Genomic DNA, 14,460 nt, shown 5'->3' on the forward strand with positions numbered 1-14,460 from the left:
AGGCAGGAGGTTTAAAACTGCTTGTTATGAAATGGGGTTTTGCTATGCAGTGCAGACTGGCCTTGAACTGAGCTTGAACGCATGGTAGTCCTGCTGCCCCAGCCTCCCAGGTGCTGAGGTATTAGGCAAGAAATCTTTTTATTATTATTGTTACTTTTATTTACTTATTTGGTACAGGGTCTTCAGCACGGGGATTACAGTCGTGATCAACGATGCCATTTCTGGGCCAGCACAGTGCACCCGGGGTTCTGGGGCTGGCACAGCACGCGGTGCAGGGGATTGAATCCGAGTCCTTGCGTTTCCCAGGCAGGCGCTTAGATGCCAGGCTATCTCCCCATCCACTCAGCCACCATTTTTATAGATACTATTTCACTTGAAGTATAGTTTGTTGTTTGATTTTGTGCTACAGGGTAGATGAACTAAAATTTGTTTTTGTCACCTAGAAGTTCTAGATTATTGTAGCATCAAACCAAATAATTTTTCTTGTTTAAAAAAAGGCCAGCCACCACAAAAGATTTTATAGCTTGTGGAAACACTTTTCTACATTTTATTTGTAAGAAAATTAACAATACAAAGAAGGATTTCTGTCCTGTAACTTGTGAAGCAAGTAGAAAGGGATTTTTAGTTCACTGTCTTCAGTTGTTTCCTAAATGTGTTCAGGCTGCTGTAACAAATGCCTCCGAGCGAATAGCGTAGAATCAGCAGAACCTTATTTCTGACCTTTGGACGCTTCCAAGTCCAAGTCCAAGACCGAGGCGTGGGCCACTTTGGCGTCTGCTGCGGACCTAGTCCTGAGACCTGGCGCCTTCCCAGTGTGTTCCCGTGAGGTCACAGTGAGGGGGCTCTCCACGGATTCCCTCTGCGTGTTCTTTCTCTAGCCCTCATCACCCACGAAGACCTCACTAGTGCCATCACCATGAGGGCGAAAATTTCAGTATTGCAATTTTAGGGGGACACACACATTTGACGATGGCAGGTGTTTATTTTACTAAATATTGGTGGTCAATGTCAGTCCTAGTACTTACAAAATTTGAAGTGGTCTGAAAGTGGGGTTTACTTACATACTAACTTTCTGAGACTGATTACTTCCTAAAATTTCCTGTTTTTATACTGCTCTTGTGCAGCATGTACGTACACTTCTTTAGTGATTCTAAAATAATTCCCCAGTGTATAGGATGTTTGCCCAGATTACTTTCCAGGGACTGGTTTGATTGTATTTAAGTACATAACTATCAACCATCCTGCATTCGTCGGCCTTCCATCACTCTGACAAAATAACTGAAACAAACAACTTAAGGGAGGAAAGGTTGCTTTCAGGCTCCAGCAGTGCAGAGACGTCGCTTTGCTGCACAAGTGCCTGGCGGAGGAAAGCCGCTTAGCTAGGAGCAAGCAGGAAGCAGGGGAAGCCGCTTAGCTAGGAGCAAGCAGGAAGCAGGGAGCAGACAAGTCAGGGAGGAAGGGCACTGGGAAGAGAGTCTACTCTGCAAGGGCGCCCTTCTGCGCTGCTTCATCCAGTTGGCCCACCTCTGGACGAGGCCACAGAGCTATGAACCCCAAGCCCATCAAACTGGTGCAGTTAGAGGCCTCCTGCTGTACAGAGCTCCCGCCTGTGAGCACCAGGCCCCCACCACAGAGGACTTCTTGGGAGTTTTAGTTCAGTCCTAACATAGTCCGAGCTTCTTCCCTGTGTCCCTCTGTAGTAACAAGGTTGTGATGGAATTGCCTGTTATTCTTCCTCTTGAAAGCTTGAGGTCCTTTGTAGTAGGATTTTATGTTTACTTTCTTTCCTTGTTTTTAAAAACAGCCTCTAACTTGACCCTAGCTGCCTTGATGAAATGCTAGTGTTTCTCCCTCTCCTCTCCCCTTCCGTCCCCTCCCCCACGCTTCTCCTTCTCCTCCCTCCCCTTCCTCTTTCACGCACACCCAGTATACTGTTGCTCACACACTGAAAAATAATACTTCATAGAATTGCACATTCTGACATGTGACAGAAACTGTACAGCCAGCTACTTGTATCACTCTCAGTTTTTGCTATGAATAAAAATATAGCTAAATCCATGATTTTTATTCCCTAGTGAGAGTATAATGTGCCAAAGCCTTAGTAAGAAGAGCGCTTGGCTCTTCAGAGCTATTTTATCCCTTACTGCTGCTGGGACTTGTGGGATGCTGGCCTCACTTCTCAGAGCCTCCTTGTCCCTGTTAGAAAATGGGATAGCACAGAAGTTAGTTTTTGTGTTACAAAATAAGTGCATAGTTCATTGCGATTGTGAGAGTTAAAGAAGTGATTTGTTACTCATAGAAAGTGGTAGAACTATGTCTTATGAAAAATTAGGGTTTTTTGTTTTTTTTTTTTCTTCCTCGAATGCCTTCAGGGCACTTTTGGCCAGCGGGAAAGTTGTGAGGTTCGAACTCCAGCAACCTGAGGCTGACAGCTTTGTGGAAGCAGCCACTTAAAGGACTGAGCTAGGGCCAGGCCTCCCCTGTCTTATGAAAAATTTATGAAAAAAATTTAATATAAAAAGTTTGACTATAGTTTGAGCAGTCCATTCTCTAACTTGCTGTTCAACTTACTCTTTAGAATTCTTACTTGTTCTTAACCTAGGCAGAAATAAATTACTCTTTATATGCCTTCTTGTTTTTTTGTTTTCTCTATCCTGCAGTTCCCCTTACCCAAGTTGTGTATTTTTTGCTAAAGACTAAGGACTGAAGAGTTGTGGGATTAAGAAATCAGAAAACCTCTGCTTGGCAGTAGGGAATCTAATACTTATTTTGTCATATGACTTTGGCTGGGGAAGGATACAGAGGCAGGGGTTTTTCTCCTAGTGACACTGACTGTGTAAACGTTGGCTTTCTGTCTTCTAGCTGCAGCAGCTGGAGCTCGCCCAGATACAGCACAGAGATGCTAATCTCACCGCGCTTGCCGCCATCGGCCCCAGGAAGAAGAGGCCGCTGGACTCCGGAAGTGAGGTACTGACGGTGTGTGTTGTTTGTCGTACTTTTCCTGTCAGGAAAGCAAGCCAAAAAGCAGGGAAGACGCGGAGGTAGCTTGCGCTGCTCTGCGTGATGTTGCTGCCAAACTCTGCTTTGCCAACTTTTATAAGACTTTATCTTTCTCTGGTTTTTAAGATGTATATCCTCTTATTCTTAAGATGCATCCCTTATTCCCATGTATTGCTTTTTTTATCCTTCATCCTAACCTCATCTCCAGTCATAGTTTTTTATTTCTGTGTATTCGTTCTAGCCGTTTTATGTAATCCTTCTCTGTGCACCTTCATCATCCCCTAAGACTGAATCTAGCACTTTACTTTTCTTCCATGAGCTCTGAAGAGCCGCACATCAGCTTCTCCTTTTCTGAGCACAGAATGTGTTTGTGAGGCTTGTTTTTTGCTATTTAAAAAAAAATTTTTTTTCTATTAGGTTATAAACTTAAGTAAGGACTATTATCCTATGGTGATATATTCCCTATAGAGCTGGGCATGTATGTGCTCAGTAAATATTGTTAATTGTGTAATCCCAAGAAAAGCTGTTACTTCTCCAGAGTAATCATTGGAGATAATGTTAGACTTTGAGCTGAACCATCAGGGCGAGACCATGGTACATTGAATTGTCTGTCACTTGGTGTTTTATGAGCTTTGAGAACTAAGGCATGTGTATTTCTCCTGTATTGCCTGAACTTTAAGCTTAGGTATTTGTCAGATTTTTAAGTAATGACATCTTGAATTGAAAATGCCCATTTCTCATATCAGCTGATGTCATTTTAATGCAATTCTCATTTTAAAATTAGCTGAAGACTTTTCTTTTGATTTTTATTTTGTAGTATTTTAACTATGAAGACAGTTTTCTTTTAAAAGTGGGAAACAGGCAGGTACCCTGTTGCTCACTCATTCAGTATTAAAGAATGTTGTGGATTTATTGATCGCTCTAAAAACCTGGGTTACAGTAGTCAGCTTGTTGAAAATTGTTTGTTCACTTATTTTTCTCCCATAAATAACTCAGGAATTACATGTGAAGCTATTTTTGTTTTTTAATGTTTTATATTCTGGAAACAGACCTCTTTTTTGTTTGCTTCTCATTTTATAGATGGTGACTTGAAGTCTTACCTGTTTGATTTAAATTTGTTAGAATAAGCTTATAATTAATTAATTCTTGAGAGAAAAATGGATGAATGCAATGTGGTTCTTCAGAGAGTAACTGTTTAATGTGTTGTTATTATTATTATTATTATTATTATTAAAGGTTTCTATTTGAAAGATTAAATAGAATGATGATCATTTTTTTCAAAGAAAAGTAAAATTTAGAAAGTTAAATCTTGTGACTTTTGCAGTCAGAGTTTACTATTTTTATTGACTGCAAATTGGAAATTGGTTGTAGGTCTTTGTTCTTTTTTTTTTTTTTTTTTTTTTTTTTCCGGGACCAGAGATTGAACTCAGGCCCTTGCTCTTGCCAGGGAAGCGCTTATTCTACTGAGCCATCTCCCTGGCCCCAGGTCTTTGTTCTTTAGTTGTTTTTTTGTGTATGTGTCATGATTTTAAAAAATAGGCAATCTTGCTTTCCTTAAGTGTCTCAGGCTTACAAGTTGTGTACTAACCTGGCCTTTGGAAGCTCAGCCTGGCTGTTCACAGGCTCTTGGTGAAGCAGGCTGCATGTACTGCTGGCAGAGAGCAGCAAGGGTCACTCACCACTGTGAGCCAGAGAGCCAAAGGTCACTCTTGGTACTGTGAGCCTGTGGCTGGAGAGTGGGTGGTTGACGTTTACTTGGGGAGAATGCTGTAAGTATGGTTTTTATTTGCTGCTGTGATTTGAAGTATATGAAATTAGTCTTTAAATTTATGTAATTGCACATGTGACTAATACAGTGAAATAGAAGCTACTCTAAAATTTGTAAGGAGCAGCAAGATAGCTCAGCAGTCTAAAGCACCTGCTTAGGCCAGCTTAGGCAGGTGCAGGGGACCGCGGTTCGATCCCTGGCACCATATGCCGTGCCAGCCATGCCCTCAGGACAGGCTGAGCCCCCCCACAAAAAAATTGTGATATTTGGATAAATGTTTTGTGTATGGATATTATGCAGGGAGGTAATATGTTTGTAGTTCTTTGGAATTTTAGGATATTAAAATATCTTAAATATCCTTTGACTGGAAAGGACCTGTCTTTTTTCCCTTTTAGCGATATTTTCCAATAGTTATGTATGACCTGTTACTGATCCATTGTAAATAACAATGCTTATTTTTGTCAGATATAATAGGTTTCTAGTAAAAATGTTAAAAATCACATCATTGTACATAAAATCAATTTTTGTAGCTGTGAAAGTTCGTATAGTCCCCAGCTTGCATTGGTTGGAGCTAACAATTTCTAGACCTCACAATGGCGTGAGAACCTCAATGGTGTGAGCACTCCTGGGCGAGTGCTGTGCAGTGTGACTTTTCTTGCGATGCTGGCCAACAGCAACAAGGGGCCCCTGCTTGTAATCTGCCCCTAATTACAAAGGAAAATAGCTCTCGGTTGCTCCTCTAGAGTTGGGGTTTATTAAGTGCATTTTGAACTTACCGTGCTTTCAGGTTCTAATAGACTTACAGGGAAGATGAGCATCTGTATGAACTATGTAGTGTCACCAATCCATCTTACTTTAAATTTTATTAACATAAATAGATAAAGTCTCCCAAGAACATGTAATTATTTACCTGGCTTCAGAAACTTTCTGTAAACATTTAGTGGTTTTCAACACCAAACTGTCACATGTTGTATTATAATGTTAGTGTACCTGCTGCATTTCACCTAAAATAATGTTCGTTAGCCAAAATGAGGTTTAAACATGCATATGTATATCTTCCTTCTCTAGAAGATTAAAGTGCTTCCCTGTGTAACTGTAATTCTTTTTTTTTTTTTTTTTTTTTTAATGTATTTGGTACAGGGTCTCACTGTGCAGCTCTGACTTGTGGTGATCCTCCTGTTCTCAGCCTCCCCAGCACTGGGAGTGTAGGCATGTGCCACCACGGCCAGTCTCAGTGGCTGGCTCAGCACACCTGGGGGTGGGGCTGGTGCAGCATGTGGTGTTGAGGATCAAACCTGGTCCCTGTGCTTGCCTGAGCAGGTGCTTAGTTTGCTGAGCAATCTCACTGGGCCTGTAAGTCTGATTCTTACAAACAACATTCCTCCTTGAACAACTAATTCAGCCACTATGTTAACTGACTCGATGGTTACATGACTTGTATGTAGCATATACATTATAATATTCAGAACAGAGAATTGGCCAAAGGAAACTCCAACCTGATAACTTTGCTTTTATTTATATAACTCATACACTAAGTACTGTATAACAGAATAGAAAATTACAGTACTATACTATACAGTATGATCAGCAAGAATTACAGTACTATATAACTAGTCAATCTCTAAACAAGATGTACAGCACTGTACACCCCCCCATAAGAGGGTTGTAAATTTGAACAGTGTGTCTGGGTTGTTTAATCCAAACAGTTAACCAGGTAGGCTATTAAACAAGGAATGTCAAGGGCCAGGTGTGGTATGTATGTGGGTAATCCCAGAACTTGGGAAGCTGAGGCAGGAGGATCACTGTGAGTTGGATACCAGCCCTGACTGCATAGTGAGACAGGATCACCCAATAAACAAAACAAGAACACCCCCCCCCAAAAAAAAAAATCACCAAGGAATGCCTGTAAAGTGCTGTTTGAAGCTTTGGTGTAGCAATAAATTTATGTTTGAAAATTTAACACATTATGTAATTTTGGTTTTAAAAAAGTATAGCTTTTCCATAGCTGAGTTCTCAGTCAGAGTAATATCAGATGTTGATACTAGTTTTGCTATTTCTCTCAATTAAAACATTCTTTGTTTTCTTTTTTTTTTTTTTTTCTTTTTTCTTTTTCCTTCTGTATTTTAGGGAAAGGTCTACAGGGTGTTCAGGGTCTCACAACTAGATCGGACTCATAGTAATCCGCCTGTTTACAGCCTCCCAAGTGCTGGGATTATAGGCGCATGCCACTGTGTCCAGTCTCAATTGCCATCTCGGCATGCCCCAGGGGGCGGGGCCAGCAGGGCAGGCCTGGGGATCGAACTCCTGGCCCCTGCGCCTGCTTGCAGGTGCTTTAATCCACTGAGCTATTTGACCGACCCTTTTAAAGCATTCTTTTTTGTTTGTTTGTTTTTGTTTGGCAGCCCTGGGGATTGAACTCAGGCTCTTGCGTTTGCCAGGGAAGCGCTTATTCTACTGCACCATCTCCTCAGCCCTAAAGCATTCTTAAAATGTGTTTTTATTGTATTTTTTTTTTTTGCCATGAAAATAAGATAGTTTAAAAAAAAAGAGAAACGTTTCATCTTAGACACCTCTAAATACTTATTTTTCAACCAAGTATTGTTGGAATATTATTAACTAGGTAAATATTGTTTGAATAGAGCTTACAGTTCAGTTGTACAACCCTAATTAATATATTCACGCTAAGATTAATAATAGCAGTCATCACATTGCAGTATTTTATGAGCAGATTTATTGGATACAGGGGAGAGAGGACTAGAGAGACCACTTAAAATAATATGCTGTGTTTAAGTGGCAGGTATATTTCATGTTTTAGCTTAGAAAGAATGATTTCTGGGAGAATTCTATTAGTTATTACACGTGCTTAGAGATGAACTCCTGAAAAAACCCTGTACCACAAAGTGTTCCACAGAAATTGCTTTCTGTAAATTTTAGCTAGAACATAAAATTTTAGGTCTATTAATATTTATTTCACTACTGCAGCAACTCGCCCTGACCTCTGTCTGCGATTTGATCCTGAAGCGCTAGGTCGGTTTGCTTGATTTGGGGTGATAAGGTAGCGAGGAGAAGAGTGTTGAAAACTATGGGCAGAGAGCAGGGCAACCGGATGAATACATAAACAACGGCACTGGCTTGGGGTTTTGTTTGTTTTGTTTTGTTTTCTGTGACAGGGTCCAGCTGTGCGGCCCCAGCAGCCTGGAGCTCACACGGCCATCCTGCCTCCCTCCCAGGTGCTGGGATTACAGGTGTGCGCCACCACGCCCGGCTTGATGACATGTTTTGTCATTTTGGAGCCCCTTCTTTGGTGCTATAGAACATGAATGAAACAGTTCTACTCTCTAAACCCTGGTCTCCTGCAAAGCATGGTGTCCTGCTAGGATCTATTCTCTTTTAGATTAGAGGTACCTCAGGGTTATAAAATTCACCCAAATATGCTTCGGGGGAGGGGTTGACATCTAACATAGTACAATAAAAATTATGTAGGGTAGCTGTTTTTAAGAAATGATTTATTTGAAGACACAATAAAAAATTGTAAATCAATTCTAAAGCAGTGCAAAAGTAATAAAACCATTGCATTTTAAATAGTTGCTTTAGCTTTTTTACTTTATTATGGGAGTTGAGATACATGAAGTCATTCACACTAATTTGGTGAATTTGTACTGAGCACCTACAGTTTACAATGACTTCTAATTTAAAAAAAAAAAGACTTTTATTTATTTATTCCTTTGGTATAGTGTCTTGCTATGCAGCTTGGACTCACAGTGATCCTTCTGTTTCAGCCTCCCCAGTGCTGGGTTACAGGTGTGTGCCACCATGTCTGGTTTCGGTGGCCAACACGATGGCATGTGGTATCTGGGATCGAACCTGGGTCTTTGCCCTTGTCAGGTAGGCACTTAGCCCACCAAGCTGCCTCCCCAGCGCCTGAGCACCAACAATTTAGAAAAATTTAATTTCATTCTTATGAAAAAGAAAAATGTCTGGAATCTGCTTAATAGACAGCCAGAAGTGACCCTGGCATTCTTCTGATTTGTTCTCTGTATCTAAGGAAACGTCTCACAGAGTCACAGTGGTGCAGACATCTTTTCCTGTGACTCATGATTCTGTGTTAGATCGTCATGGCTTAGTATGTTGGAGGCTCTTAGTGCAAGGATCACTTTCTGGAGTCCTGCACAGCTGGACACTTTTGGAGACACCTGTGTAGTATTAGTCATTTCCTCCCTCTCCACATTAATGTTTAGTAAGATGCTCCCCCTCTCTTCCTATCACTTCCGTGTTTCTGTGACATGCCCTTCTGGGAGGTGAAAGCCAGCTAGCTCAGTGCCAAGGAAGGATGCACATGCTTTTATTCCAAGCACAGAAGACAGGTAGTACACATTTGTAATCACAGCTCCTGGGGAGGCGGAATTGGGAGGATCACAAGTTGAGGTTCAGCCTGGGAAACTTAGTGACTTAGCCAGACTCTGTCTTAAAATGAAAAGTAAAAGGCCTGAAGGTGTAGCTCAATGGTGCAGCACCTCCTGGGCTAATACCTAGGGGTTGGTGGGTGTGGAGGACACACACAGAAAGCATTCAGCAGAAGCTTCCTTCTCATAACCAAAAAGGAAGGCTGGGAATCTAGAGCAGACTGTCCTCAGAGGTAGCGCTACCGCTGGAGATGACTCTGTCCACAGATGCTCAGGAAGCTGATGGTAGATGTTTCTCTCCATACTAGGTAAGAGAGGAAGTCAGAGGTAGAATGTGATGGAGTCCATTCATGTGTCTTATCCAGAGAATTTGGTGCTAGAAATTTTCCTCATTAGTGCCTTTACATGAGTCATTGCAGCACATAGCAAGATACGACTTCCAAGCCGTAGACTTGGGGGCAGTCTTCTCAGTCAGATAGTGTCCCACAAATTTCTTAGTCCCTGTCAGAAGAGAATGTTTTGCCTTCCTTCCCTCCCTCCTTTCCTCTCTCCCTTCTTTTTCCATTACTGAAGATTGAACCCAGGAGTCATACATACTAGGTAGCACTCTACCATTAAGCATACTCCATGCCTTTTTATTTTGAAATAGAGGGCTGCTGAGGTGTCCAGGCTAGCCTTGTACTTGCAGCCATTCTGCCTCAGCCTCCTGAGTAGCTAGGATTAGATATGTGCCCCCATAGCCGTAGCTTGCTTTTATTTCTTGACTTACTTATTTCTACCCAATTTATGGAAGGGTGGTTATATAGAATTATTAAAACCAGAGCTCTTTGGAACGTAATATTCAGGTTGGATTTCAGGAATAAGTTTCTGGTAGTGTTTAAAGTAGGTATATTTATCTTAGTGCATAATCTTCGAGATCGTTTCCAGTGGCAGTATTTTGTAAGTCATAAGCTTCTTTGAAATGAAAAGATTATGCATGGTAGAGCTCTCAGCCAACAGATGATAGTGATTTTGTGGGACAGTGAGGAGAACTTCAGTGCCTGCTGTGTCTTTAAAATAATACTGCTTAAGCGGGGAGGGTCGTGTAGATTGCATTTTATTTTAGAGGCAGTGTTAGCCATGGCTTTGATGAGGTGTCCATATGGCTTAGAAGAGTATATACTTCTTGTGTATCTTCATGCATGTTTTAGGATAAACCATACAAATTGCTATTTAGAATCATAGGTAAAAACTATTGGTAATTTTATACATTACCCTAATTCAGGAGTATATGTGGACTTTACATATGCAACAGTGCTAATTCACATTTATCAAACAATTAGAGTGCATAGTCTGCATTAGTTGTCATAACTCTTCTGTGAGATCATTGTTTTGTTTTGTTTTGTTTTTTTTCAAATGAAAAGGTTGAGGTGCAGAAAGTATAAAATGCTTATCTAAGTAAAGGAACCTAGGTACATACCCATTCAGATTTCCACTGACTGCACCCGACATGACTCTAATAGGATCATTCTAAAAATATTATTCTGTAACCTGTGGGGGACATAGTTTTAGGATTTTCCAAAGAAATAAAACCAGTAAGTGGATGGACAGACAGAATGGGGGGGGGGATTTTAAATGGAAATTTTTGACTCACACGAATATGGAGGCCAAAGTGTCCCACCGCAAGCTGCCTGCCTGCATCCTGGAGCCTGAGGAAGATGGTGGTAAGTCTCATCTGAGTCTAAAGGCCTGAGAACCAACTAGGAAGCCTGAGTGTGTGTTACCCTCCCTCCAAGGCAGAGGCCTGAGAATGGGGTGCGGGAGGTGGAGTAGGCCACTGGTATGAGTTCCGGACTTTGAACATCGCATTGTGATGTTGAAAGGCGAGAGAGCATAATGTCCTGCTCCACAAGAGAGCTAATTCACACTTCTTCCACCTTCTTGTCTCTTTGAGCCCCCAGTGTCTTAACTCACCACAAGGTGAGTGGATTGGTCTTCCCTTTCCAGTCTTCTGATTCAAATGCCTTTCTTGTGGAAACACTCCTACGGATAGGTGAGGCTACGTACTGTCCTATCAGCTACCTTGGTGTCCCTCGGTTCAGGATAGGTGATGTGTAAAACTAATTGTCACAGAGATTTTCTGTACTGGTACATACTCTTGTGCCATATTTCGGTGATCCACTAATAGGCATTTAAAATGTTTGCAGTTGTTCGTTATTCCTTCAATCTTTTTCCTTTCCTCATTCACAAAGTCTTTGTTTCCATTTTCCCCTTCCATTCTGATTTTTCTCTTTTCCCTTCTTTCTCTTCCCCCTCCCCCTCCTTTGTTGCCCTTCCCATTTCAACATGTTCTTCTTCCCGATATTTATCTTCTACTGTGCTCCTTATTTACCCTTTGAGTTTGTCACATCCGAGGAACAGTGTGGTATTTAAACATGCATGTCCGTTTTATTTTGCTTAGGATTATGGTCTCAAGGTGTAGCCATTTGCTGTAGGATTGGTTTCCAAAAGTGGAACTTCTAGATCAAAGTATGAGCATATCTTAAGATGTAGTCACTAGCCCCATAATGCTTTCCAAAAATCCTATGCCAGTTTCTGCCACTGAGCTAGTGCCTGTTTCCCCATTCTGTTGATAGCGACAGATGGGGTCAGTCATTTCTTTCTTTCTAACTCATTATTAACTTTATTGAAAATAAATGATGATTATATACCAAATTAAAACTTGTAGACAGAGTAACATGAGACTAATAATACATTGCACATTGTAAAAAGTTATTTACAAACTTAAATGAATATAAAAATAAAAATTGTCTAAGGGCCGGCCAAATAGCTCAGCGGATTAAAGTGCCTGCTAGCAGGTGCGGGGGCCAGGGTTCAATCCTGGGGCCTGCTGTGCTAGCCCCACCCCCGGGGCGCACTGAGATGGCAATTGGGAGTGGCTGTGGTGGTGCACACCTGTAATCCCAGCTCTAGGGAGGTTGTAAACAGGCGGAGCATTACGAGTCCAATCTAGTGAGACCCTGAACGCCCTGTAGACCCTTCCCTGGCAAGCCCAAGGGCCTGAGTTTAATCCCTGGTTCAAAAAAAAAAAAAAAAAAAAAAATTGAGGCCAGTGGGCTGGGGGATATAGCTCAGTGGCACAGCACCCCCCTGTTGTGAGTTTGATTCCTATATTGAGGCCGGCTTGAGCAATTTAGTAAGGCCCTGTCTGAAAAAGGGGTAGTGGTGCTGGAGATGTACTCAGACTCAAAGTAAAGCAATTGCCTAGCAAATGTGAAGCCCTGAGTTTGAGCATATGTATGTATGTATATGGCTGGATTAGGTATCTTTTAATATTTAGTTTCTGGAAATGGCCAAAATGATGTGTAAGGTTGTTCCTGGTTGCCTGTGAAGAGTATACTGAAGAGTGTTTGATTGTATTATTGGGTATCATTCATTAGTGGTATCTTCAGGGTCGAAATGTTAATCAAAATTTATGTAATTTTACATGGAGTAGTTTTGGGAAGTTTTGGTTCATTGTGATTCCCAAAGTACAAAAATGAAGACTGACTGCAGTATGACCTATTCAGTAAGCAAATATTTCTATTTGTGATGGCAAAATAGAAACCAAAGAATATGTGAAAGTAGAAAAATAAAATGAAATCAGAGAAACTTATGTTATGAACAGTATTAAGACTAAGACTACCAGCGCTTGGGAGGCTGAAAACAGGAGGATCACTATGAGTCTGATCTGTGTAGTGAGACCCTCTAGACCCTGTACTAAATACATTTAAAAAAAAAAAAAGACTTAAGACTACCAAGCTTCATATTCAGGCATTATTGAAACTTCCCAGTGACTGTTTATTTTGATTTGTACAGGTTGTATATTCAGGTAGGGTTTTTAAAAATTTATTTATTTTTTATTTTTTGTCTTTTTTGAAACAGGGTCTCGCTATCCAGTTCAGGCTGGACTTGAACTCACTTTGTACCCCAGGCTCGTCTCAAACTTGCAGCAAATCCTCCTGTCTCAGCTTCCCAAGTGCTGGGATTACAGACATGTGCATTCAGAAGTGGTTTTTTTTTTTTTGCTCCGAATGCCTTCAAGGCATGACTGGCTGGCTTGTGTTGTGGGGATTGAACCACAACAACCTGAGCCTGACTGCTTTGTTGAAGCAGCCACTTAAAAGAACTGAGCTAAGGGGCAGGCCCCTCAGACATGTGCATTCAGTCCAGAAAATTCTATAGTAATTTTCTCATTGTCATCTAAGCACACGGGTCCAGCAACCATCAGAAGTTACTCCAGCTGTTTTATGTAAGGGAAGCTGAGACATGACCACCTCGGTGGCTAGAGCAGGGAAAGAAGGGTAACGTTCTGGTTGCTCGCTGTAAAACGCTATGATTAGCCCTTTGAACTAAAGCTGTGGAATCAGAAGCCTCAATTCAAGCTGCCCCATGGAGAGTAATTGTTCAGTTATTCAATGAATATTTATTAAGGGGTACTGTTGTGGGTGCTGAGGATGTAGCTGTGAACAGAGCAGCAGAGAACCGCGGGCCTTGGTGTGCCTGTTACACTACGAACTCCTTAAGCCCAGGAGGTGCTCCAAGTAGACATTGGGTCAGGTTTATTATGTGATTGTTACCAAAACCTGTTCTGGCTGCCTTACAGCCTGCTGATCTCTGGCTGTGAGGTCAGGTGGTAACACTGAAAAGACCTCTGGCCCAGAAATACTTATTCTTTAAACAGTGTTAGGGATTAAACCCAGGCCTGTGAACTGAGCTACATTTCTGGCCCTTTTTAAATTTTTTGTTTTCAGACAGGGTCTTGCTAAGTCACTGTTTCCAGGCTGGGCTTGAACTCTCAATCCTCCTATGTTAGCCTCCCAGAGTGCTGAAATTAATTCTGTTCTGAACACCCCCCCTCCCCATTTCAGCCAGAGTAGCTTTTAGTTACATTGATGTTATTGATTAGTATGGTTACATTTAGCTGTTACATTGTTAAAATTTATATCCTGAGGGTTACAGTTAAGCTTCAGGAGAAGGATGCTGAAGGTTTACTGATAATCAGTTCCAGTGGGAAACAGTTATCACTTCTCATGATTTTCCCCCTCCCCCTCCACTGCTGGAGATTGAATCCAGAACCTGTGCTTTGAGTGAAATGTCCAGCCTTTTTTTTTTAGAAAAATGTTTGAAGCTGAGTGTCGTGGTGCATAGCTGTAACCCCAGCATTCAGGAAGCTGAGGCAGTAGCATGGTTAAGTTTAAGGCAGGGCTGGGATGATGGCTCAGTAGAACAAGCACTTCCTTGGCAAGTGCAAGGGTCTGAGTTCAATCC

General features: G+C 41.5%; 1 protein-coding gene across 1 annotated transcript in view; it reads left to right on the forward strand.

The window, feature by feature from the left end:
• The window catches only part of Taf4b (TATA-box binding protein associated factor 4b), a gene marked incomplete at its 5' end in the record, with an annotated part of 144,285 nt that overhangs the window by 104,445 nt on the left and 25,380 nt on the right, over nt 1-14,460 (forward strand). The window contains one exon of the mRNA XM_023713331.1: nt 2,863-2,967. Within this exon, the coding sequence (XP_023569099.1) occupies nt 2,863-2,967 (105 nt within the window). The remainder of the gene's footprint in view (nt 1-2,862; nt 2,968-14,460) is intronic.

This window comes from Octodon degus, unplaced genomic scaffold (genome assembly GCF_000260255.1).
Source record: "Octodon degus isolate 3935 unplaced genomic scaffold, OctDeg1.0 scaffold00003, whole genome shotgun sequence".
Lineage (NCBI taxonomy): Eukaryota > Metazoa > Chordata > Mammalia > Rodentia > Octodontidae > Octodon > Octodon degus.